Here is a 27,533-nt window from a genome sequence, read left to right as displayed (position 1 = left end):
GGGTCGGTTGACGTCCCCTCTAAACTCCTCCCTGACCCTTCCTGACTCTTGCTAAACCTCTCCTTAAACTACTCTTAACCCCTCCCTTTTATTTGTAAGTGTAGTCCATTTTCCAGCCAGTCCCCTATGCCCCTCCTACACTTACCACTAAAACGAATACTTACATGTGCAGACTCTGCAGTTGTGGTGGGGATCTCTGCACATGTAGTAAATGGAGAGGTGTAAACTATGCACCTAGATTTGTGACTAGGACTGCAAAACATAATACACAACGCACTTTGTGAATAGGCCTCACAGACTTCAGATAGGTTTAGCTTCTGGAGGACTATATGGTACTTCTATGAGAAGCAAGGTGTTCCACTACCACAACATGGTATGCAGTAAAATAGAAGTGTAGTAGTAGTATTTATTTATTTGTTGATTACTTAAAATCATTACAATCAGCAGAGTACACATACAAAATAAAATTAGATTAAGAATATAACATTCAAACAGCAAATAAAAAATTCATCTTCCCTTCATAATTGTTTTGCGGCTACAGTGTACAATTATATCCAAGCAAGATCAACAACTAAGCTTCAACATAGTTTGTTTGGCTGCAAATGATCAGCAAGCAAAAATAAAGTGCTTTGTGCTAGCAGCTATAGTTTACAGTATACACTACATTTCTCTAAGAAAAACTTTAAAACAATGGGAGCTGAAAAAATAAAAATGCCCTTAATAAAATTACATTTAGAGCAACATTAGCAATAAAGTGCAATTGTGCTAGTAAACTTTTAGCAGCGGAAACTAAAGTGCCTTGTGCTAGCAACTAAAGTTGTCAATATACCATTTATTACTTTTAAAAACTTTAAAACAGTGAGAGATGCATAAGAAAGAACCAACCATAGTAAACTTGCATTTGGAACGACATTAGCAATAAAGTGCGTTTGTGCTAATAGACTTTAGCAACAAAAATAAAATGCTTTGTGCTGGCGACTTTAGTTTACAATATACCATACATCGTTCTAGAGAGTGCTTTATAACAATGTAAGTGGGAACAAAAGAGAAGAAGTTGTAGTAAAATACAATTGTTCAAACCTCGAAGATGATGTGCGTTTCCGCTAAGCAGACTTTAACTGTTTTAATTTAAAGGATGCCAGCACTACCCTAAAAACATTTAATAGCGATATAACAAACAGCAACAGTACACTTGGGCTAGTAATCGAAATAAAGTACCATTCTACTAGCAAACCTTAGCAACTATGGTTTAAAGTAGTCCATGCATAACCCTAAAAATACATTGCAGCATTATAAATAATTTTCATGTCGTAAATATCTTCACTTCAATTGTCAATATTACAAACTTTCTTTTCAAATATAAAAATAAACTTAACAAAGCGGGAAATAAGACGGGCGGTGGCACCATTTAGACATAAGATGATGGCATTTCTACAAGATCTTACCACCAATTCATTAAAAATAGACTTTAATATAGTTTTCCGCTCTTCTAACAATTTGGGGCATAAAGTTACTATATGCACTAAGGTTTCCTCACAAGAACCACATTACCTACACAATTTAGAAGGCCACTTGTTTTCCCATTTTGGTATTCCATCTTTAGTCGGATATCTCCCGAACCGTAGTAACATAAATGTATTCTTAATTGAGGGTTTTAAATGAAACAGCAAATATGGTTGGGGAGCCAATTTACCAAAAGAATTTGCAATTGACCATAAGTGGTTTTTTCCCTAAGTTCATCTTTATCTATTATAGTCGACAATAAAATAGCTGATTGGCTAATTGATTTTTTATAAACAAAATAGAAGTGTGTTGTGCTTACTGCAAAAAAATGTATCTGTTCACAAAATTGTCCAACTACGCTTTGCACTTACAAAAGTCAGAGCTGGAATAAGCTTCCATAAAAGTGCATTCTGAAGCATATATACAAAACAGAGAATATTCTTACATTTTTAAATCCATGCTAAAAAGACTGTATGGAAGGAATGAAAAGAAGTATTCCACCAAGAGTTATCCAAGCTCCTTGTTGTGTCAAGAGTTTGAAGCATCAGCTGCATCTGCGTCTTGGGCCTGGACAGCCAGAAGAAAATGAGTCTCGTTCTTGTAGCCGTTCCTGTAGCCATGGTTCTTCCTGCCTACACCCGATTAAATATATGTTGGTCAGCAGTTGTCTCCAAAGAAATGACAACAGAAGGAAATATAAGCTTCAAGGCATAAAGAACTTTCAGGAAGCAGGGCTCAATGTTTCTTAAGTAGTGATGCATGGGAGAATAGCACACTCAGCTCTGAGGCAGAGCAGAATATGGCTGGAAAGAACAACTACAAATTCTGGACAACCCAAAGAAAAAACTTGAGTAAAATCTAAAGAAAAAAAGAGTGGGGTCAAAAATCAGAAGCAAGGGGCATGGTAATCAACAAAAGATACATCAGAAGGTGGATGGTGAATCTCACATTAAGTCCAGCTACTTTATGCGAGAGAACAGTTTGTGACCACACCAGAAATCGGATGACACCATTTTGCTTATGGATGAATACAATTAACGAATCTGTCTGTTCAGTGTATGTGTACAGGAACTGAGATTCCCCACTGCCCCACTGAGGCCATGTCCTGGCCAGTACTGCAACCACATTGTGAAAATCAAAACAACTGTTTATTGCTTGAACCCAACCATAAACTTAAGCAACTCAATTTCAAAGGTATATATCGCATGTCTGATGGTTAATTGTATTCTTAATCTGAAATTGTGAAACAAAGTATACACTTGCAACCATTTCTCAAGCACATGGATTGGCATAGCCAAGAGATTTCGCCTTTTAGGCCCTTATAAGTGGTTAGCCATGCAGCACATTATCCTGGGTGCTGTACCACCAAGGATTGTGATTAAGGAATACATGCTTGCCTCAGGAAACATATATAAACTTTACATTACAAGGCTTTTTAATGCGAGTCAACCGCACCATAACATTTTGTGTGTGACTGCATCACTAGAGTATTGAACAGCCTATGACAAAAAAGCAGTAAAGTTCTTTCCAATGGCAGATAAATCACATCTCTACTCCCCCATGCCTCTATTCACCATCACCCTTCTCCAGAGTTTTCTATTGAAAATACTGCTGGCACCATCTGTTGACCAGCAAGCCCACAGCCTTGCTCTCTGTCCCAGCTCCCTGGGTATTGGAGCACTGGACATAGCAACAGTAGCAAAATGCTCCCATTTGTCAGGTAGAGGGGAAATATGAATAAACAGTTATGGCATTGGCATCACTTATTCTCCGCGCACCTAAAAACTAAAAAAATAACCTGACTTTCTGCAATGTAACTGACGTTTTTGTAAAGCACTCCAATACCTTCAGGTCAGACAAGTTTGTGCATTATAAAAATGCCCCCCTAAATGATTCTGACCTTGTGTAATGTAACTAGCACTCATGTAAAGCGCTCCAACACCTTGGGGTTGCTCCAATTCACATTTTGTAATAAAATATGTCTTGCAGTCCCTGGGAACTACTGTGAATGTGCTTTGAAATTAGAGCTGTGAGAGGAGGAAGACAACAGAAAGAGGCAGCAGGACGGACATGCAGCGACATGATGTGGGAGGGAAAAATGCTTCTCCCATTTGTCAGGTAGAGGGGAAATATTGAACAAACAGGGGCGGCATCGGCTTCACTTAATCTCCGTGCATTTAATAACAAAAAAAATTAGCCTGACCATGTGTAATGTAACTGCTATTTTTGTAAAACGCTTCAATACCTTTTTTTCAGTCGAGTTCGCTCTCTATAAAAAAGCCCCCCAAATTAATCTGACATTGAGTAACGTAACTAGCACTCATGTAAAGCACTCCAGCACCTCTGGGTCGCTTGAGTTCACAATATATAAACAAGCATCAGAGAAAATGCAACTGGAGTTGCCCAAGCCTTACCCTTAACTGTGATGCTATGTTGGACTGCTGAAAGTCCGGTGACCAAGGCTTGCTAAAGCAACAATCAGCGAAGCGTAAGGGGTTTAGCGTAAATCCTAGCAGTTTGAAGACAGCATAAATTAAAGATGTGATTTTGAAAACAGCGTCTGACATTTCATCGTGGTATTTGAATGGTACGGGGACGGGTGCCGAAGCTAAACCACTGAAGATGGGCAAACAGCAACACAAGCATGAATCAAAGAAAAAATAGTGCCCTAAATCAACACATAAGCACAGAAGCGTAATGCTAACAGTAATTGTTTGGTGCTCTGTGGTAGGCAACCAAACACAAAAATGAGGGACAAAGAGGAAGGATTAACCACTAGCAAGTAAGCATTTTTGAATGCCAACCAAATGGGCAAATAAAAAAGCAATGGGTGGGCTGTAAGCCCACAGAGTGAATATAGCTTGTTTCGAATAGAGTGCTCATGCGCTGCCTAGGCTCAACCTAAACAAAGGGGGCATCAATGGCATTTTAGGAAGTATTCGAGTAACGTGCATATAATCAAGGCCACAACATGATCCTCTATTCAAACTGCTAATGGAAAAAATACTTACATGTTACATTTGGTTTAAAGTTTGCTGTGCTTTTGTTTTACATGTGCCCACCAACCTCCTTGGATGTGGTAAAGTATAGAATGTTTACATCATTACATTAATCTCTTCATGATTGATAGGCCCTTATGCACAGACATACCTCCTCATGGGGAAAACACCATAAAGTCTGTGTCCTGGTCATTGTGGGTTTCTAGGAAATCATATGTTGCACTCTCCAAATAGAAAACATTCTTCCAAGAAAAAGCAATTTGTAAAATCTCAAACCCAACCCTAGGGCAGAGGATAGTGCACAAAATGTGATCTACAACACTACAAGCTCAAATGGACTGTTATAAGTAAGTAACATTTACCTTTTTCACAAGTTTGCTTCTTCTAAAGGGCTAAATAATAATGGTCTAGCATGTGTCTTATTTTTTTCACCAGCAAGCCAGGCATAGATGCATTTTAGAGGGATTACTCCCCGTTTCTCTTTCTTGCAAGAAATTTAGCAGGGCTTGGTTTCACTTTCGCATCCACCCTTAACATAATATGCTGAGCTATGCTACCTTCTAAAAATATCTCATGAATTAATGCCACATAACAGGTATCTCAGCAAGACATTTTATTCTTATCGGGGATTAATGTGAAGCATCGTTAAAGGTTTTGTTGACTTCAAAGTAGATGACCTATTTTGGTTTCTCCTAATCTAATAGGAAAAGCACACTACCCAAGAGAGTCCATCAAATTTCTCTAAGTTTAACCATTGCCTCTTAAAAATATGATGCTTTTGGGATTATTGTCCACTGGTTTGGGGATATTCACTAAGCCTTTCTGTTTATTAGAAATTATACCATTGTTGAAAACCGGTTATTTACTGTTTTTTTCTCAATTAGCATTTAATACTATTATACTGATTTTTGCAGGAAATTGGACTTGCATCCCTTGGTGCCCCAGATGAGTACATTGAGAAACTTGCCACGGTAACGTATAATATCTATTCAAAATTAAAACTGTGCATTAATACTGAGGATGAGATAAGCTTTTTCCAAGTTGTGACACCTTGTAAAGTGGTTTACATAATACAGACAGTATAATGGAACTCATATACTGTAAGATTGCTTTGATGCTATGGGATGTCATTCAAAATATAAATGCACATATATGTGCCTGAGAGACGAAAGAGATTTGGAGAAATATATTTGATCAAATTTGTCCTGCTCTGAAAGTGAAAAGGCAGGAGTTTCAAATAATTGAATCTAAAATACATTGTGGCTGGAGACTGGAAGCAGAAAATATGTACTTGCCTTTGGAGTGTTTCTGATTTGCTAATATTTTACATAGCGTTTTGGAATTCTGAGTATTTAAATAGAGAAGGATATTTCTCCACCAATCAGCATTCTGAGAACAGAGGTATAGAAGTGGGAAGCTGCTACCGTATAATCTGAGGAGGGCAGAATCATCAGAGAGCATATAAAACATAACAGATGATGATGATGAAATAACTTTTAAGACCAATGCAAATTCTAAATACAGATTTTTCATATACCAAGTGGCTTTGTGTCCACTTCAAAGGATGACAATGCATAAGTAGATATTTGCACTTTCTCTAGACATTGTTTTGACTACCTCACAAGAGGTAAGCATTACAAATAGTTTCCAAAGTATCTTTGTATGGAAGTACACGCTGCCATACACCAGCTAGAAAAAAAGAAATATTCATGGAACATAAGATTTTACTCTGAAATGTTTACCATAAATCTTTCAGTATGGTGTACCTTTTTATGTTTTTTGTATAACAAAATCTTTAAAAGATATAAGCTTATAGAAAGTTAGCCTGAAAAAGAAGGTCCCAGTTACATTGTTCATCTCCAGACAGTCCTTTTATTAAATCTGGACATATAGATTAAATCTGGCCAACGCATGTTTCCCAACTTCATGCGGTTTGCTTCTAGAGGATTTAGAGCCCACTGATATGATCAATGGGTTAGCTAAGTACATAAATGTGTTCTCCTCTGTATGGCCTTGTATGTTAAACAGCCACTATTACATTTAATCCTAGCCCCTAGTGGGAGTCAGTTAATTCTCATAGGATTGATGAAAAATTGTAATTTGTTTAATAAGAGATTTGTATTGCTTCTGTATGGAGCAATGCTCTGAATGGTTGTTCCAAAATGGACAGAAGGGCGAGTTTCATACTAACATATAGCATTAAATTCTGGATTTGCAGTTTGGATAATTATGCATAATTTCACACGCATAAATACGTGAAAACAAAATACGCAAATTTGGCACACCCCTAGTTTCTAGCTACTGGTTGTCTGTGAACCCAGGAAACTGTACTTTTCCGAATAGTTGACAAAAGTTTGAATTCTGCAGTCATTCATCAATGTAGATCACTCATGGTTTTCCCAAATAAATTATTCATTAAAATCAAAAACGAATGAATGTAAGTAGGAAAAATAGGAATAGGTGACAATGTTTTCAACTGTAAATTTTTGTCCACTTTGCCTATCTACAAAAGTAGTCTAACTTTTCTGGTTACAGGGATATATAGTTATTGTTGGTTGTTCAAACCGAGAGCCAAACCACTGAGCTGCAGCTCATAATGATTTTTCATTTTGTCCTGACCATGCATCAATGCATTAGGTAAAATGGAATGAAAGAAAAATGGGCATCAAGGAAAGCTATACAATTTTGAAATGATGCCATAAATATAAGTTCAGGAATAGTGATTACTTGTACAACTCAGACTATCCGATCATGATTTATATCATGTGATTCTGAGTCAGAGAGCTTTTTGCTAAATGTGTTCTGTGCTGCACACTGACTTAAAGTTGCAAACCAAAAAATGGACTGATGTTCAATAGATTTTAAAATATTCCACACTTCTCCCTTTAACAATCCTAGCCCATGTGTGTGTGTAGTCCACGTCTCAGAACTTAAAAGAATGAAAAAACACACTGCTGCAATATCTAGATTTTTGATATGATTTAGATTGATTATTTGGATACAAGTAATGGTGGACATTAGGCCCAGTGTCCAATGCCACCCAGGGAAATCTACCCACCACAGGCATTTCTGCAAACTAGACAAACAGGGGACTTGAAGGTGGTGTGGCTTATGTGAATCTTACCACTTTTTCACTCAGACTGCCCTGCATCAATCAACATTTGGATAAAATTGAAGATTTTTCTCACATTTATGTGAGGGAAAGTTTGGCATCTGTGAAAATCGATGAAAGCCCTACAAGTCAGCATTTATACACTTTTCTAGATAAAAAGAAACACGTATATGGGTATCCTACCACTCTTCACAAGAAAGGCCTCAAAATGCAACATGGATAAAACAATGTTTTTTCCTTGGAATTTCACACTTTCTGGCAATGTGGGTTGTTGTACTGTCTGAACCCAGGGTCAGTCAGAACCCATGCAACCCTACCAGCCCTAGACATTGCTGCAAAAAGCTAGACAATCTGGAGAGTACAGGGTTGTGTGGCCTACATGGATCCCACCGCCTTCTCTTACTCAGAATGCCTTTCAAACATCAAACTTTGGCTGAAAATATAGATTTGACTCATATTCATAAGAGGGAAGATTCAGTAATTTGCAAACATCGACAAACGCTTGATTAAAACGGTACCCCACTTGCGTGGGTGAGCCTCTTGACAGGTTCCAGGATGTTGTGGCTTATGTGAATCCCATTACATAGTCTTAGCTATATAATCCAATCCACCGCCAAAAATATTTCTAAATGAATCTAATTTCCTCTCTGTTTTCATGGCCCATTTTGGTAGGCACCCATGGAATGGCTTAAAAGGTCTCATTAGGATTAAGCTAGAATGGGGCCAAGATATTCCCCCACACTCTATCTGAAGTAAACATTGACTGCACCTGTTTTCAGTGTCAGATCTTTCCTTTTCCACACAAAAAGCACACCCATACATAGGTATAATTTTATTCGGAAGTGTGAGCAGGATGAATGTTGTATTATTCGTCATTGCCAGGCAACATGAGGCTTAGAGCAGAGATACAGAAACACCATTAGTAGTGTACTCAGAAAGTTTTCCCACTCCATGAGTGCATGTTGTTTCATTATCTTGATTATATTTCGGAGAAGTTCTATAGACATATTGTGCCAGGCTTCATCATCAGATGTTCCCATCTAGCAAAGTGAACTTTTTTACAGTGGTGTGTGGCATTGTACAGTGTATAATTGCCACTAGTGTGAAGTAAATACAGGCAGACTAGAAAGTGTGAATGGTGAGATTTGTGTTTGTTGTATGACCAACATAAGTAGTGGTGAGTGTACTAATCTGTGTGTCATTCTTACCTTGATCTTCTGCCTTCTACCTACATAAGAGTTCTCTTGCTTAACCAGTCTTGGTGACTATTTATGCCACGCACTTAGACATAACTAATAACTAATATTATGCAGGTGGGCAGGTGAACCTTTACTAACGCCTCCCCTTGGCAGCCTCGTTAGGCTCAGGAGGTCATCTTTCTAGTGCCATTAGTGCACTCCTCAAACTGTACTTGTGAGAAGCACACTTCTGGGAGGAATTAGGCTCCTGAGTGGCAATGTGACTGCCAGAAATCCTGTCTACTTTTTTCCAAAATCCAGCTCTGTCCACTGCTAATTAGTACGTTGAAGGGTGTCCAAACATGCATTTTGAGAAGGATTTAGGATCTTAGTTAGACTTTGATGGACAGGGTACTTTATCAAAAGATATTCCAGCTCAGTTGAAACAATTTGAAATGCTGCATAGGCAAGTTAATATGTGCCATATAAGATACTTATCCATGCACAGCCAATTGAAGTCACATATTAACTCTTGAACTTACTACTCCACTTCAATAAGCTTCTCAGAAGGATATCTTTGAGTAGTAAAAATTAATGCAATTTGCATTGCACATGCCTGACTCAGATGGACAATGGGGACAGTAGTAATGAGTCTCCTGCCAGATTTGTCACTTAGTACATGCTCTACATTTGTGATAATGTTGACTCTTCTTCTCTGCTACAAAGTGTCAATCTTCAGCCTTACAACTCGCTCCACAATTGATGGAGTGGAGGCTGCTGCTTTTCTAGCAGTGATAATAATAATAATGGCCAACTCAAAGTCAAGGAAGGACATCAGTCTTCTAGTGGTCGTGTGATGATAGTTAACATATGCAGTGGATGATACCAAATGGATCAGGTGGGTAGCCAACTTCTAATGCCATGTTTGACTTTTACAAATTGCATTATACGTTTAGTCAGTTTTATCATCGCCACACATGTACTTGTTATAATCAAGCATACAGTTGGGCTTATGCACGTCTGCCAGCTGACCCAAAACTGTGACTGGAGAAGTGCTCTAATCATGAATTGCAATGAGCACATGTATTTACCGCCAGTCAGAGAATTATCAGAGTTAGCAGTTCTTTGCAGCGCAAGGCTCTACCTTTTCAAAGGTTTTATACAAACAGGCTCTCGAGGGATTCCTTTGGGGGTGACTTTGGATTGTATCTCACACCACATCACCAATGTTGTAGAGATCACTGAATAGCTATATTTCTGTATAAAAACTGTTTGCATAAGGTTTCTGCCATTTATTAAACAGTGATTGAACAGGATCTCACACAATCTTTCCGCTAGGTGCGAAGGAGGAAGGGCAAACAGCAGGATTCATACTAGAATCTTTTCTGGTACACACTCTCAGGCTCAATGCATAACCAGTCAAACTCTTGACATCATATAAATCTTGATGCTGTACTGAGCTCCTGTACTTGGAATATACTGTGTGAACCACAGTTGCTCTTTGTAAAGAATCAAAGACTCATCAACCTTTATGTTCTACCATGAAATATAAATCTCAGGAAACTTTGTAGAAAAGTGTTCAACATCAGGTCGAATTATGAACAACCTTTTACGATCTGGATGCTTCTTTGGCAGTACTGTGGAATTAACACTGAAATGCATCACATGTCACAGAATCCAAAAATGATCTCTTTTCTTGACAGATAGGAAACTGTTTGTGCTCAAATAGTGCATGAAGACCATTAAGACTTGGAAATATTTCCATGTACAATGTAAGGCCAAAATATTTCTCAACTCCTCAAATGAAGTGGGAGACAGCAGATGTGTCTTTGAATGAGGCACAAAAGTGCCTTGATTCTCCCCAAAAACTGTATGGAACTCAGAAGTGCTTACTGCACAGTTTCCTCAAGGAACATGTCATTTGCAAAACGTTGCAAGTAGTCAATGGGAAAGCAATTTGCACACCTGAGATTACACCTAGCATCTCCAGTTTAAGCACGAATCATAGGCTGGGATTTAATTAGGGGTTGCCTGGTGAGCTTTACTCACGTGGTACCTGTATGCACTCTGGATTGTGCTACTGTCTCTCAATGGCACAGGTTGCACTTGTGAAGGGACTTCAAAACTGCCTTGCATGGCCATGTTCTTCAGAATCACTTGAAGAGGAGTCATCATCTGATAGGAACTCCACCAACTGAGAAAAACCTTCCAGATTTAGGTACATAATGCTCTCTCTCAGATGAAGGCTCATTATCAGCCACAGCCTCAAAGCGCTCCCTTATATGACCAATGATAGGTAGGATGCAGAGGGTCTGTTAGAAATGTGCTTGCATGAGTATGCCGATAAGTGTGTGTGATGTTAATAGACAATCAGAATGCAATGCAGTGCAAGTGAGAGTGAGCTATAAGTGTTAAAAAAAATCACAAAATGGAAACAGAGACATAAATTCACTGTAAACAGACAATTTTAATTGAAATATTGAAATCCAAACTACTCCAGAAGGAAATCATTTGCAAACTAGGAAGAAGAAACTACATGGGAAGCTCATGAAAATAATATTACTTCAACGTGCAACACACACATTAATAAAGCAAACTGAAATGCAATTACAATAGCAGCAAACCAAAACTGTACATTTGATGATTGTGATCATAGTGCAAATATCAATTAGGCCACAGACTCCAGGTGCTTTCAAAATGGAATTCCAATGCATGGGAGGTGACACAGATTTTTCAGCAGAAAAATTCAGTTGCAAATGTTAGAGAAAAGTGTGCAACGAGGGAATTTGGCCTCTAGTGATATGTAGCATAATGAGAAAATTGCATGTGATACTTTGCATGAGAATCATTGCATTTTTATTTGTAATATTCTTAGTTACGCAAACTGTAATCGGTTGCAAAATGTGCACTCATTAATTTAGCAGCCTGCACTTTTGTAAATTTGCTGCTGCGCAGCTTGCATCCAATTTCTGTGGATCAATAATAATCAGGGCCTTAGCAAGTGAAAGAATTTGTGCCTCACTGATTGCTCAATTGTAGGTTGTCACTTTTCGTCTTTGTGTGGATTGGATATTTTTGTGGGAGTGGCGCAGCTGCAATCTCTGAATATGAATCATTTAAGGAGGACCAAGAATGGAAAGATGAGACTCTTGCCTTTCCAATGGTGTCTGTCTTTTTATTCTATGTGCCTGCAGGACAACACAATTCCCTCAGGTGCAAAATACAGAAAACAACATTTCATCCACCATTTTCCCTTCCCTGGGAAGTCAAATCCAGGAGGGCTGGTCCCTGATTGCTCCCCATGGATGGGAAATAGTCCAAATTAAAAATTTCCCCCAAAGGGGTTGGCCTCTATGCCAGAGGACACCACCCCCTAAAAAAACGTCCCCAAGCAGGTGCCACTCTTAACTTCAAAGTCGGTCAGGGGTGCCACATATTCCCTGGGTGCAAGCAAGCAACACATCAACAAAATGGCAGCCACCATTTGTCCCTCTCAAGAGGGATGATCTGGGATGACCAGGGCCTGATCGGTCCCCCTGGTAAGGGAATTTATTTTTATTTAAATTGCCCCACAAGAGGAATCAGCTCCATGCCCCAAAAAATACACCAGTGGTGGCTAGTAGAGGATGCATGATTGGGGATCACAGATCGACATCATGTCCTCTGCACTCAAGGAGATAATGCATGTTGTGCACTAGATTAGACTCATTCTCAGCTCAATCTATTTGTTTCTAATTTGTAGATGGTTACATAAAAATCAAATAAAATCAAAGTGTGATGAAGATAGTTAAGAGCAAGCTATCAGGATTGATATAGATAGATACAGGTAGATAGCTAGCTAGATAGATAGATAGATAGATAGATAGATAGATAGATAGATAGATAGATAGATAGATAGATAGATAGATAGATAGATAGATAGATAGATAGATAGATAGATAGATAGATAGATAGATAGATAGATAGATAGATAGATAGATAGATAGATAGATAGATAGATAGATAGATAGAGGTAGATAGCTAGCTAGCTAGCTAGCTAGCTAGCTAGCTAGATAGATAGATAGATAGATAGATAGATAGATAGATAGATAGATAGATAGATAGATAGATAGATAGATAGATAGATAGATAGATAGATAGATAGATAGATAGATAGATAGATAGATAGATAGATAGATAGATAGATAGATAGATAGATAGATAGATAGATAGATAGATAGATAGATAGATTTATAGATAGATAGATAACAGGTTACTGGGTGATGTGGTGCACCACTGCCATCAAAGGGTTATTGTCACATTATGAACCTAGTGACTGAAGGTTTGTAATTGTCATCAGAACCCCAAGATATCACTATTGACCCATTTAAACATGGTACCCGTTGTGTATTTTTTATATTGCATGTTTATTATAGGGCATTTAGCTAGAAAAAAATCTGTTTCCTTCACAGTGCAGCTAACAATGGGATCTAATTGGAAATAGATATATTAACAAAACATTGGGCAATGGTGGGTATCAAGGAATTTAGGGGAGGAATATATATATATATATGTATATACATGCACCAATTCTGCACATGGAGCAATTGTATATAAAAAGTATATTCAAGTGCAAATTGTGTTAAACGTTTTACTAGCTGCAAATTGTCAAAGGCCTTGTCTAGCCTCTCAACATGATAACCTTCTTGCATTGTGTTTCTTGCAATTTAGGTTTATTGGTTTACTGTGGAATTTGGGCTCTGCAAGCAAGACGATAAGATCAAAGCATATGGTGCAGGTCTACTGTCTTCATTTGGTGAACTACAGGTTACATTTATTTTCATTCTCTTTCTTTTAAATACACTACTGCACAGGGGTCCCTTTATGAAATAGTAAATATGTTTGCTTATGTTTATAGCTTCTTTTTGAAAATGTATAATGTTAACACTAAAGCAGATTCTATTTCTGTGGTTTCCTCTCTTACCATGAATATTTAGGGAGAGACATTTTAAATTTGCATCATCTGCATAGTTGTCCACTGAGAAGATGCTCAACCACTCATGGCCGCTCCCATGAAACATATGAATATATCTTTCAGCATAATCTTTGCTTGATAGAAACAAACATACTGGCCAGGATGTACCATTGCATTGATAGCAAAACGTGGTTGCAAATGGAGACCACTGGACTAGGACAATTGGTTTGCCCATGTAGCCATTGGCTCTATATCCCTTTCAGTGACAGGAATGCTCTTGATCACATGTGACTGTCCAGCAAAAATTGAGTGCACTTCAGTGCCATGACTTGTGCACCATTAATTTCGATTTTTCTTTTTTCTTTTTATACATCACCTAAAATTGCTTCCCTTGCCTTTTTCTAAAGTGTTCAAAACTCCCCATGTAGTATTATTAGGATGCTCGTTTCCCACTCATTTCATCTGCAGTGCATCACACCTCACACAGCCACTGCTTCAAAATGAGGTGGCCATTTAGGAATTTTATTGTCCATAGTGTATCATTGTATTACTGGTCAAAAGTCACCCCTATTTAGGAACAACATGTCTATCATCTTTGGTTGGTACCATTCCAAGATTGTCACCCACTTACTTATTTTGCATTGTGGGCCACATTTATGCTGCAAGTTTTTTTTTCTACTTTTACTCTTTTAATTATATTACACGTGCTTGCTGTTTCTGTGTGTGTTTAACTGTAGTAGCGTGTATGGGCGAATGCAAGGAGTCAGTGAGTGGGAGAATTGATGTACAAGTGCCAAGATGTGTGACTGAGTGCATGTAATACGAGGTAATTGAGTGCAGCGGCGGATGGTACTATTAGCAGGGAAGGGTGTGGCCGGGGCACAAACACACACATAGGCACTCACTCACACTCTTGCATTCCCACATATCTATTCACAACACTCACTTCCATGTATTCTTGCTGGCTGGCACACACCGAACATTAAAAACAAAATCATACCTGCGCAGCTCTGGCTTGGAGATTCCACGAGGGGTGGGACTGCTGCCTTCCCTTAGGTCAGCCAATGAGGGAAGGCAGCAGTCCCAAGCCTCTGAGGGCCCAGGAAGGTTGGGACTGCTGCCTTCCCTCATTGACTGACCTTAGCCAATGAGGGAAGGCAGCAGACATTCACTTGTCACAGAGTGGGATGGGGTCAATAAGACTGCAGACTCTCAACACTGGACACTTCAGGGCTTAGACCTGAAGCGCCCAGGTCCGAGGCAATCGGTGATGCTCACCCTCATCATGAAGGGAGATTCTCGAGGTGCTTTGCCAGGCAGAAGATGTCACGTCCAGAGGAACTGCGACTTCTTCAGCCTTGCAAATTTCAGCTCAGGCAGCCAAGAGCCTGTGCATGTTTAGCTCCTGGCTGTCTGACCTGAAAATAAAGAGTGTCTGTCAGCCTGACCTTTACTCAGCCTGATAGACATTCTTTTTGTGGCCAACAGGTGAGGGGCTTGGCCCCTCAGCCCATTAGGATGGACCGCCACTGAGTGAGAGCCTAAACTCACCAATGGCTGAAGAGGCCCTTTCAATTTGACCTGTTGAAATTGCTAATACATGATTTATCCTTAGTTGCTGATGTCTTCCGTTTTTTCTTTGCAGTACTGCTTGACAGACAAGCCAGAGATCCACCCCTTTGAGCCAGCAAAGACTGCAGTCCAGAAATATCCGATCACAGAGTTCCAGCCTGTTTACTATGTTGCTGAGAGTTTTGAAGACGCAAAAGAGAAAGTGATGTAATACAGCTCTGCTTTTGTGTTCATTTTGGCTTTTATAGAGCTGTTGACCTATTATTTTTGGTAATATTAAGATACATTAAAAATGAGCTACCCTGTTCTAGGATTTAATGCAGTTATTGTGGCAGCAGAACGGCTTAATGTACAGCAGACACCTCTCAATAAAACAGAATGATTTAAATGCCACGAATACAGAGACCTGCAAATGCCAACTTTCTTAGATTTACTTAGTTATTTATTCAGTCTTTTATAGAGCACAAATTACACTTGGGGGCAGCAGAGCACTTTACATGGTAAACATACAAATAAGCAACAAAAAAAAGCAGGTTACATGGAGTAGGTTAGGTCTGTTCCAGAAGCATTGTCACTTTTTCAGCAGAATGCAGCACTTGGGGGAGATGTGGTTGATTGACTGTACATCAAACAAACATCATACAGTTATAAGCATTAATGTATCATTAAACAAGATTAATGCTTTTCATTGTTGAACATATGTTTTCTATTGTAGAATTACCAATCCGGTTCTATTTTAATGGATGTTTAGAAGAAGTGTTGCGCATCAAGATTATCTGAACATAGGGTTGATCTATGTGGCGACCAATATACAAATGTTAAAAACAAGATATTTTTTCTTTGATGTAGCAAGACAAGCTTATCACATTATATAATGTTGCTAGAGTGCCCTTCTTTTATGGCCAAAGTGTATTTTCCTAGTAGGTGGATTGTGGCTACTTCAGCTTAATATTAGTCAACTTTTTTGTAAAATGACTGTAATAATTAAGTTTAAAATGTATTATCCTCTTATATGTTTCCTCTCTGCCGCACTCCTCTCTCCATCTCTCTTTTTTCTCCCTCTCTAAATTCACCGTCTTTGTAGAGATGGTCAAGTTGCACAAACACACATGTTGGTGTCTGTATACATGCATTCAAATGTAGTAATTAAATACATATGGTATATATTAGTACGTATGTTATATATTGGTATACATATATGTGCACCAAGATATTTGCATATTCATACATATGTATGTATACCATTTAAACAACAGATACCATAAAAACAAAATGAGAATGACATCAGGCAAACACATTACGTGTGCAGGCCGATCACCAGATAGAGATATAGGGGTCCATTAGGATGTAGGGCGGATAGTCAACGCCCGCATGGCGGTGGCGATCCACCTTACATCCTTCCCCGCCCACCACCCATTTCCCCCCCACCACCCATTTCCCGGAAAGACCGTCCGCCGGTTTTCCGCCGGTCGACTAGTCGACCGGGCAGAAAAGGTGCTCAATATGGTCTGCATGACACCGCCATCCATATTTGGATGCAGGCGGAGACGTGCCTTTCTGTGGCGGCATTGCTGTCGGGAGCCTGTTGCGGGTCCCCAGGGTAGGGGGTGGTGGGGGATGCACATGGGGGTACCTATGGTACCCTCCTGCACTGTCATGGACATGGTGGCAGGCACCTCGTGTGCCTGTCACCTTGTGCATGACAATACACACAGTGCATTCCCAGCATTGTGGCGGGCGGTGCTGTGAGCACCGCCCGCCACAATACTGGGAATGGAGGATGCCACGGTGGCGGTGGCATCCTAATTGCATGCGCGGGACCGCCGCACCACTGGTGGCCGGTCCCAGCACCGCTAGGTTGACGGGCGGACTAAAGTCCGCCCGCCATCCCAATGGGCCCCATAATATGGATACTGAGTCTCCCCACCTTCCTGTCTACAAGTCAAGGAGCATCTCAATTTTTAGTGTTAGCTCAACTTGGAAGAGTTTCCAACCATTTATTATGAATCACCATACCATTTTCTATATTGTTTTTTTATATCACTGTCTTATTACACACTCACTATTAGCATAGATGGATGTTATCCACAGTACCAAGAGGCATAATGTAGAACGAGTCTCTCGACCTCTAGAAAGCTCTGTGTTTTTAGTCATACTATGGGGTTGCCTATTGTCAACTTTAGGTAATTCTAACCCTTGAATCCCTCACCCTCCCCATACCTATGGGGTCAAACCAGAGGCGTTACACAAACCGCAACAATATAAATACTCAAAGGTGAGGTTAGACACATTAGTGTCAGAGGAAAAGATGGGTGAGAGTCAGTGCCTTTTAAAAAACACTGACATCGTGGTGGTCCATTCCCCACATGAATTAGGTATTCACCAGCAAGGGTTCCCCTTTTGTATTGGCTTCCCTAATATGAGTTTATGCTTTTCACCTTTACTTTTGCCTGTAGTGCTGAAGAACTTTGTGAATTTTCATGCAGCCCAATAATGGACAAATATGTATTTCTATAAGTCGAAATAAATGGACACACGTATGTCTCAGGCTGCCAGTAATCATCCTGTCCGTGCTTGACATACATGGAAGAGCACGTAGATGAGGTGCCGTGTGCTCACCCTTATTGTCACACATTTCAATAAGCCAATTTGAAATATATATTTTTCTTGAAGGTTAGCACGTGATTCAGTGGTACAACAAATTCACTGTTCTTATAAACATGCATTGACAATGACAATATTTCTGGCTGTAATATCCTGTTTCATGGAAAATGCATGTTTGCCTGCATTAGCAAATTAAAGTCAGACGGATTAGTTCGCAGATTCTTGAGTTATTTGAAAACAGGATGATATTAAAGAAAAAAGCATATTTAAATGTAATGATTTTTTTCTGATCTAGGAAATATGCTGCTACCATCCCGCGACCTTTCTCTGCTCGTTACAACCCTTATACACAAAATATTGAGATGCTCGACAATGTGCAGCAGCTGAAGAACCTCGCAGACAGCATCAGTTGTGAGTACTCACGGCCTTGTGTATTTACCCTACTGGAGTACAAAGAGAGATCTTGTTAGATATAAGTGGGTGTCTCATCACCTCACCTCACACAGTATGAAAGTGAGTGTTGTTGCAGCCTCTTTAGCTTCCATTCTGTTGCGGACTTTATCAACATGCTGTCTAAATCATATATTCATTTATTTAATGAGTAGAAGACCTCATTGTCACATGACATTTGCTCCTCTAAGAGATGACTTAACTTTAATTTGCCATTTTGTTTTTTAAATGAATTTGAAAAACTCCACCTGAACTAAACATTTAACAGAAAAGCATCATTGTCAAAGGAAAATAGCCTTAGTGAGTTGGACTGACAATTAATATAGACATTGGATAGAGTACCTGACAAGAGAAGTTAAATATCACAACTGCACTGATTGAGAGCAGGCCTGAGTCATGAGGTCTCTGGCAAAATCCATCATCCATGCAGAATAATGGCTGGGACCCTCATTTGCAGTGTTGATTAATTTCAAGGGTGATATCTTGATGCAGGGGGTAAAATAAAAGCATGAATACCCTTTATTTTCACTTGGCTATTAATTCCAGCTATGTTTTACAAGTAATCATCACAATGTCTGTTAGACCCCTCCTATTTTTCTGAATTCATTTTGTTGACCATAGGACTCTGTGCACTTTGCCACTACTAACAAGTGGTAACTTCATTGTGCCCACTCCATAAAACATGTCAAAATACAGCTGATTGGCATATTACATTTACTTGTAAGTCCCTATTAAAGTGGTATACCATACACGCAGGGTCGATAAATGGCATGCTACAAGTGGGCCTGCTGCATGGATTATGCCACCCACTTAAGTAGCCCCTTTAAACATGTCCCAGGTCTGACATTGCAGCTTGAATGCAGTTTTAAACCGCCATTTCGACTTGGCATGATAACCTCCTTGCCAATCCAAAAACTCCCTTTCCCCTTATTATTACATATACGTCATCCCTAAAGTAGGCCCTAGACAGCCCATTGGACAAGGTTAACTGTAATTAAAAGTTGGACATGATCTTTTTTAAGTTTTGCATTTCCTGCCAGTGAAAAACTCACAAACCACTGTTCACCACTGTGAGGCCTACCTTACACATAGGATAGCATCGAGTTACCTATTACATTTAATGAGTGCAAACTTTTGTTTGGGAACAGGTGGAAAGGTCAAGTTTGGTATTTGAGTAATTATAATTTAAAATCCTCTTTAATGGCAAAGTTGAAATTTAGGTCACAGTTCTGAAAACTTAACTTTTACAAATTTGGCATTTCCCTTTCCTAAACATATTGTGCCTGTAGCCTGTTCAAGGGTCACATAAGTAGGCATGAGTGGCAGTTATCCGTTGTTTATTCCTCCCTGACAGTCACATGATAGAGTGACTGTGTACTATGTATGCCTGAATGGGCCATCTCAGGCAGGATGGGGGGGAGTTGTGCACAGCCCCACTTGAACTTCAATAGGCTGTGTCCTGCGTTCACACAAAGAACTTCACACCTGCCTTATATGCCTGTACAAACTGGTGTCAGGGAAAGGAGGCAGGACATTTCAGGCACTTCTGTGAGCATGAGCCTCCAGAAGTTTCTCAGATTTCAAGAAGACACTAGGTTTAAAAATGGTACCCTCAGACCCATTCTTCAGTTCACTCCTGGACATGTGAAAGACTCTGAGACGACTGCCTGCTGCTGTGGCCTGCTGTGTACTTCAGAGGGACTGCTTTGCTGAACCAAGAAGGACTACACTGCTGCCTGAAGCCTCAGAGGTATACCCTGCTTCTTGAGCCGTGCTCTTATCCTTGACCCCAAGACTTCCAGATGTGACTCTAAAGGCAGTTGGCTGGCCTCCTGATCGGAGCCTCAGGGAGAGAGAAGGCTCCAACCATCTTGAACCCGCACCTGAGTGAGTTCTGACTCTCAAAGTGGTGCCAGCCCCATCCTGGACACTTGGAAATGGTGTGAAAGATGCCCAGATAGCCCAAATCCCACATTTGGGACATAAGCAGTTTTGGACAAAATATACTCTGAGAACCTAGAGGAGACTGGGACAACCCAAGGTGTATCTTCGGTCTGCATGACATCACGGCAGCTCCTACCATGTTCTTTTACGCAGCAGCAAATCCTGTTCTGAGACACCTCGCAGAAGGGGTATCTGGCCTCATGTAGCTCTTATCAGCTACAGCCAGCAGCTTCACCCCTCTGGAGATTTTCAACTTCCAAAAAAGACTACATCCCAACAAATTAATCTTCACAGCAACTTCGTCCAGCGGCTTCCCGACGATGATAATCTTCCTCAGACACCGCAGGCTGTCTTGCCCTGCTGAACTTTGCCTTCTCAACCATTTTGTACTGAAATTTCTTGTAAATCCGAAGAAAAGCAGAGACCGGGCCTAATCCACTTTGGTTATTCAAACCACGCTCCATGATGGTCAGCCATAACTTTTGACTTTTCCCCAGTCTTGCGTGACTAGATGTCTGCAGTTGACAGTTGGATGTTTTAGGTGCTAATTTTTACTAAAAACTTTAAAAATTCAAAGCTCTGGTTTTACTGATAGGATTTTTGTTGTTTTGGTGTCAAATCATTTATTAAAAGTTACTAAATTGGTTTCGGGTTTTACTTCTATGGTGTTTTCACTTTATTACTGTTTTTGTGCTGCATCAACACTGTACACATTGCCTATAGGTTAAGCCTGACTAATTTTGTGCCACGCTGCCTGAGGGTTAAGCATAGGTTAATTTAGTGATTTTTTGTGCTTCACCCAGACAAGGATTGTGGCTGTTGCTTGATTACAGTTCACCCCCTCAGCCAACAGCGCAATTTCTCACAATGTCCATATGTCACCCTACCATACTATCAGCACTTACACAGTAAGTGGTCAAATAGATCCGTTTAGAGGCACTTCTACATCCCAAGACAATAGCACACCACTAAAAAGTTATGTCTGTTCAGAAAATTTGACATTGGTACTAAATTCTGACCTCCACCACATTCTTAAGAGCAGCCATGGTCGACTGATGCAGTGAGGAATGAGGTAGGCTCTATCTTTCTCGAGGTTAATTATGAGGCTCACTTTACTCAAAGGACGTTTGATTTTGGAATGCCAGGTCAGAGCAGGTGCAAGGTGCCTTCATTACAGTTATTTTGGGGTGAAGGTGTATACTTTGTTGAGGGCCTTCCATAATTTGCCCCACAACATCCCAAAAGGGTTTCACATCCAGGTGGTGCCTCAATTGAGATTCCACATAGTGCCAGAGACAAAGATGTTTTAAGCAAGTTATTATAATCCCCAATTGTGCATGTTATGCCAAATTTTGAGTAAGAAAACTCAGAATGGTGCGGGAATAACACACCTGGTAAATACAGCATCCTACAATATTAGTAATCCAGGCTACAGTACAGCCACACATATATAGGGGAACCTCTTAAAGAGTCCCTTATGAGTTTCCCCTATAAATGTGTATATGTCTGGATACAGCTGTATAGCATTATGGCCAGACAACACTTCTCGTGGCAGTAGGCTGATCAGATCGCCCCATGCACCCGAACACCAGTTTTCCATTACTGGACTTTGCTTTTACATAACATTGATCTCAGGGGTGGTGCTCCAAATGGATCAGTTACATTGACTCAAGACTGCAACTCCCAGAAAGCACTCATATGTAAAATTAAAATTCAGAAAAAGAAAATTGGTGTACCAGTGACATGAAGCCATCTGGTCACCCGACTCTGGAAAATGATCGCTCAATTAAAGATGTTTGCATTCTGTAGTAGAACATGGTTTCAGTGCAGTGTTGGAAACTCACATTATCATTTTTATCATTTTTGTGTTCAGGTGAAATTGGAACTCTCTGTAATGCCCTTCGGAAACTTGAATGAAAGTTAACTAAAGAAGGCAGATACAACAGACCCTGTTGAAGCAAATGTGACATTTCCAGCTGCATCCAGCCATTTCATACATTATATGTTGTATATGCAAAGTGCAAATAATGAACTGTAAATATGATCATATATATTTGTACATGGATATATTTATCAGCGTTTTCTATTTGTCTAATGCTTTGGTTCTTATGGAAGCTTTATGCATGTCAAAGAGTGGTCTGAATATATGTTTGGAGGAATCTTTTCAATGAACAGTTCTAGCTTGCTCAGTTATAGAAATACAGAGCTATTTCTTCTCCTTTGAGTAACCATTCTAAAACCATTATTTAGCCTTTCATTTGTAAATGTGCGGTAGCGCCTTGAATGAAAAATTGCATTAACGAATCCTGTAATTGTGGTATTACCTCTAGTATAGCTCTAAATAGAGAGTAACTTGCAGATTTCCGTTTTCAGTAGTGTGGAGTTCGCACAATCTTTTGTTTTATCACATAGAGTGTACTCTGTATCTTAAACCAACCTATACATCAACTAGATATTTTCATTTTACATTGTCAATAGTTGTCCATTGCATGTTCTGCCAAAGGCTATTTTGTGAGTATTTAGTGCATTACTCTTATCACAAAGGCAAAACTATACTATTACATAGTATACAAAAAGTGTGAGAAAGCAGACTGCTCCCTGATGTGATGTAAATGTAAGTTCAAATAAGTTTCATGATGTGTCTTATTGCCCACATTTTGGAAACATGTACTGAAACAAATGCAATTAGTTATTTAATTGTACTACTAATAATGAGTGTGATAGCTGTAATTAACTATTACCGGATTAAAATATTGTAAGCAAAATAGAAGATTGGCCAAAAGGATTTGAATAGTGGCTACAAAGATGATTGAGGGTCGCTTAAAAATAAAAGTTAACAAAAATTGGGTTGTATGTTCTGAAGCAATTGTTGAAATGCTGGATTTTGGTTCTTCTTTTACAGTAATTAGAACTTCCTGTGGGAGTATTCACTTAATTTTGAAAACAGTTAAGAACATACTTATTCTTCTCCTAAGGGCACTTAGCGTGAGGGCTCCATCAGAGGGGGAAATTACAATTAAAAATACACAAGAGCCAAACACAGGAAAAAAGGAGGAGCATCACAAGCGAACACGACATAAGAAGAGGGGAAACGTGAGACAATTGGTAGTGGATACAATCTAGAGGACATCAAACAGTTTACAATATAGTAGAGATCGGACACTAATAAGAAGACAGAAATTATGTGCTGAGAAATTAATAAGAGGAAATAAACAACAAAATGAATGAGAACGAGGGGGCATAATTAAGAAAGGAGCAGGAATGCTAATTGAAAAACGTTCGACAGCATACACGAGGAAATATGATATTAGAGGAAAAAGCATACAAATTAACTCAATCTTTAACGAGAGGGTGGACATTTTGGTATTTGTGGAGCAATAACCTTGCTGAGTGTGAGATTTGACATACGAAATAGTGGAGGTGAAATCAATGCAAGGTTCTTATATTATTATGACGGAGATCTGGACTCTTTGTAGGGCCAGATGATGGACCGAATACTAAGGGGCACTTGATTAGTGGGGCAGTATAGTAAAGGAATTGCAAATCCGCCCAGATAAGCATAGGTTTTTAGTTGGAGATACCACTGAAGGAGTGGGTTAGAAGACTAACATGCTCATTTTAAAATTAATTAAAAATAGTTGGAGATAGTTTGCAATCTAATTATTATCGATACAGTGCTTTATGCAACCAAACATAGGTTTACCAAAGATCACCGAGTAGCAACAAAGGACCGGGAGAGAAAAGGAGGGGACCAAAAAGAGTTAATGAGCAAAGACTGCTGTGGGGACAGTGATCTACCTAAAAAGTGTCTCGCTGAACAAAGTATAGCTCATTGCTGGTGTCTGACCAGCAGGTGTAGTTGGAGAGTGCATAGGGATAAAGAAGGATAGACAGGACTGGGCAAGTGGAAAGGGGAGAGAAAAGGAGACAGATGTCAAGATGATGAATGACAATGAGAAAAGCCAAGGTTTGACTCAGATGGAGATTATGGTACATTGTTGAACCATTTAAGGCCATGTTGAAGCAAGTCTGGGGGAGGCAGGTGTCTTTCCCTCACCACAATTTCTAAGATTGAACATCTCGTGAAGGCAATAATGATAAATGCATTTACCTACCTACTGGCACAGAGCTAAAATCGAACTGGAGAGAACAAATGCACGTGTGTTGCATCCATTACACTTAAAAGCTCTGCAGAAAATAAGAGAGAAGTGAGGAGGCAGGGAGGAAAAAGAGACAGGATTGAGGAAAAAAAGGATTGAGAAAGAGAGGAGTGGCAATATGTCTTACATGTCACTTGTATTCAGTTGTGAGTCAATTCACTCCTTCTCAATTAAGTTTAAAAGTGAAGAAAATCAATATAGATTGATAGGTCCAAATTATTATTTTATTTGTTCAAATGAAAGACTTCTGTTTCAGATAATACAATAATTCAGGATTGTATTTTTCAAATAAGGCGTCTTTGAACATTAAGGTATATAACTGACCTAACACATATGTCACATTTTGTTACACCTGCCCTTCTGAAGCATGATCAAACCAGCCCAATTATGGGAATGATATAATTAATCCTCCTTCAAAGCCTGAAAGCATGTACTAACAGCACCTGATTCTATAAACATATCTACAAATGCTATATTGTCACTAAGGTTGCCTATTCTTTGAATTCAACAAGGTCCTCGTATGTTAAAATAATACTCTCACCGAGTGCCTTCATTACTGTTACACCTGAGTAAATACTAATCCTTTCCCTTATGTGAATAATGGGAATGTTTCTCTTTTTCTTTTTCTTTCTTCCCCCTCACTTTCCTTGAGCACTTTATCTCTATTTTGTTTCTGTATATCACGGTTGCTTTATTCACACACCACCGGGTGACATTGGATAATTTTAAAGATCCTAATCCATCTAATATCGTTTCATAAATATCTTCTTTCAGCCGTGAGAAAGCCCTGGCCTGATACTGAGTCATAAGGGTGAAACACGTGTCGGCTGTTTACTTCTGCTTCAAATGTGCCTGTTCGCCTTATTTGAAAAATACAATCCTGAATGATTGGATTATCTGAAACAGAAGTCTTTTGTTTGAACAAATAAAATATTAATTTGGACCTATCAATCTATATTGATTTTCTTCACTTTTAAACTTAATTGAGAAGGAGTGAATTGACTCACAACTGAATGCATGTACTTTTTTGAGACCCTAGAGGTCCAGTGTCTTGAGTCATCCTCCACAAGGAATAAGTCACATATAAATTGGGCAATCCTCTCCAGAATTGGGATCCCTGGACCTTGGTATTTCTGCATTAATTACATGTCACTTGTGTTTCCCTTAACACTAAATTATACCTCTTCGAAGCACTACTGGGAACTGGAGGGGCAAGGAAGAAGGATAGATTTGAGGGAGGGAACAAGACATAATTATCTGATGCACCTAAACTCATTTTATTTAGCAAAGTGGTATGGAATTAGGAATCAGTTGTGTCCTAAATGTAAGTTGTGAATTCAAGATCTTATGGAGATTTCGCCAATAAGAGATCAAATAAATACGTTATTCTGTCAATCAAGAGATCAGAAAGTGATGCCTAATGGTGGAATGTGTTTTGCTTTTGACATCTCCACCCTAATCTGCCATGATCGGTCATGCCTTATCTAAATTACTGAATCCAGGCAATTCACTCTTTTCAAGAGCTTGGGGTTTGGGAGCAAGGACTGGTCATCTTCTGCTGATTGGTTGTATGCTGAGCAGGACAAGTCAAGATCTATCCAACCACAGAAGGAAACTGTCAGGTGCAGCAAGTAGCAGTGGTGAGCCTCCTTGAGTGGCATCATTGCTCAAGAAGGGAGGTTCATAGAAGGGACAATTGTCTGTTCAAAAAGCACAGAGGTAGTGCGGTTATGAAGTGGCTGGGCGTTGTCTAATCTTCATAGACAATGGACTATTGTACAGAAAACCTGCAATCATGAACCCATCCCAAGGCGATGTTGGTAGCCTCACAGTGCCTGGATAAGGGGATGAAAAGTAAGCGTGGACCCTTGCTGAGAGGAGATTATAGTAAAAAAGACTACTAGTTCCTGGTGTTGTTAAGCTAATCGAACAGGGCCCTTGCCAAGATGAGTGAAGTCTTCTGTTTATACATTAGGAGAAGATGTGGGGCATTTAAAAAGAGACATAAAAGCAGGAAATATTATCAGCACATGCAAACAATTACAAAAATCTTGAGAGTATATAGTCAAGGTTGTAAAAACTACTCCTGATAATCAATATAATCTGAATGTTCACCTCAGAATATCAAAAAGTGAAATTACTCTACAAACCTATGGAGAGTCTGTATGCTGCATATGTGTGACAATTAGATATATTTGCATGCACTATTAATTATATAGTCATATTACCACATTTCGGAGAATAAAACAAAGTCATTATATATTTGCTGGATGGTTTATTGAGTGTTATGTATTATACTGAAGTAAGCAATGTAAATGGAACCAACATGTGGAAACAGCAGAACTGGGCTGAATGGAGTGTAAATGTTTCATTTATTTGTTAATATATTTTCAATAAAGACGTGTATGAATAGTTCGAAACTCTTTTGTATTAATTTTAAAACTGTTTTTACAGCATATGTCTTTCATTTCACTTCACCTTAAAACTATGTAGTTGAGTATCCTGTGCATGTTCTCTCGATAAAATGTAGTTTAATTTTAAGTCTTAACATATTTTATTTTGTATTGATCAAATGCAAAATAAGTTAATTATTTAGGACACTCTTCAGAAGATCCTTGTGTGAGGATTAAATGGTTGATTGTTAAAAAGGAGTGACCCTTAAGTGCCGTGCGGATACGTTATGTTTAAACTCCCTGTGGTGGGTTATTTAGGTCCAGGGACATGTTTTTGAGGATGCCAGCAGAGCAAACATACATGAGGGTGAGGTTGCAGAATCTGCAGTTGAGAGGAGAGTTTATATGTAGCACAAGCAGCTCTGAAAAATCAGCGGGAGCAGCACTGTGAATTGCGCAACAGTGTCGGCCATTCGAGTTTATTTTGCTACCATTTGAGTGGAAAATCTACTCAAGCAAATCTACTCGAGAGGCAGCTCTCTGACCGCAACCAATCACGACTGCCCACAAATGCTCGTGTTACAAAACCGTACTAGGGGATGCCAAATCTTGCTTGCGCTTGCTAGCTCCCATTTACTGAAGCCTCGTGGGAAAAAAACTTTTG

The 27,533-nt window shown here is 39.3% G+C and overlaps 1 protein-coding gene across 2 annotated transcripts in view; it reads left to right on the top strand.

Moving 5' to 3' along the window:
• PAH (phenylalanine hydroxylase) overlaps positions 1 to 26,896 on the top strand; it is a 219,365-nt gene extending 192,469 nt beyond the window's left edge. For both annotated transcript variants that reach the window (XM_085653236.1, XM_085653235.1), the window contains 5 exons: positions 5,417 to 5,473; positions 13,503 to 13,598; positions 15,392 to 15,525; positions 18,218 to 18,333; positions 22,190 to 26,896. In XM_085653236.1, the coding sequence (XP_085509362.1) occupies positions 5,417 to 5,473; positions 13,503 to 13,598; positions 15,392 to 15,525; positions 18,218 to 18,333; positions 22,190 to 22,233 (447 nt within the window). In that variant the 3' untranslated portion in view covers positions 22,234 to 26,896. The remainder of the gene's footprint in view (positions 1 to 5,416; positions 5,474 to 13,502; positions 13,599 to 15,391; positions 15,526 to 18,217; positions 18,334 to 22,189) is intronic.
• Positions 26,897 to 27,533: the final 637 nt, after the last annotated feature.

This window comes from Triturus cristatus, chromosome 4_1 (genome assembly GCF_964204655.1).
Source record: "Triturus cristatus chromosome 4_1, aTriCri1.1, whole genome shotgun sequence".
NCBI classification, from domain to species: Eukaryota; Metazoa; Chordata; class Amphibia; order Caudata; family Salamandridae; genus Triturus; species Triturus cristatus.
Note: the sequence above shows the minus strand (reverse complement) of the source record. Positions and strands in the feature narration are given on the sequence as shown.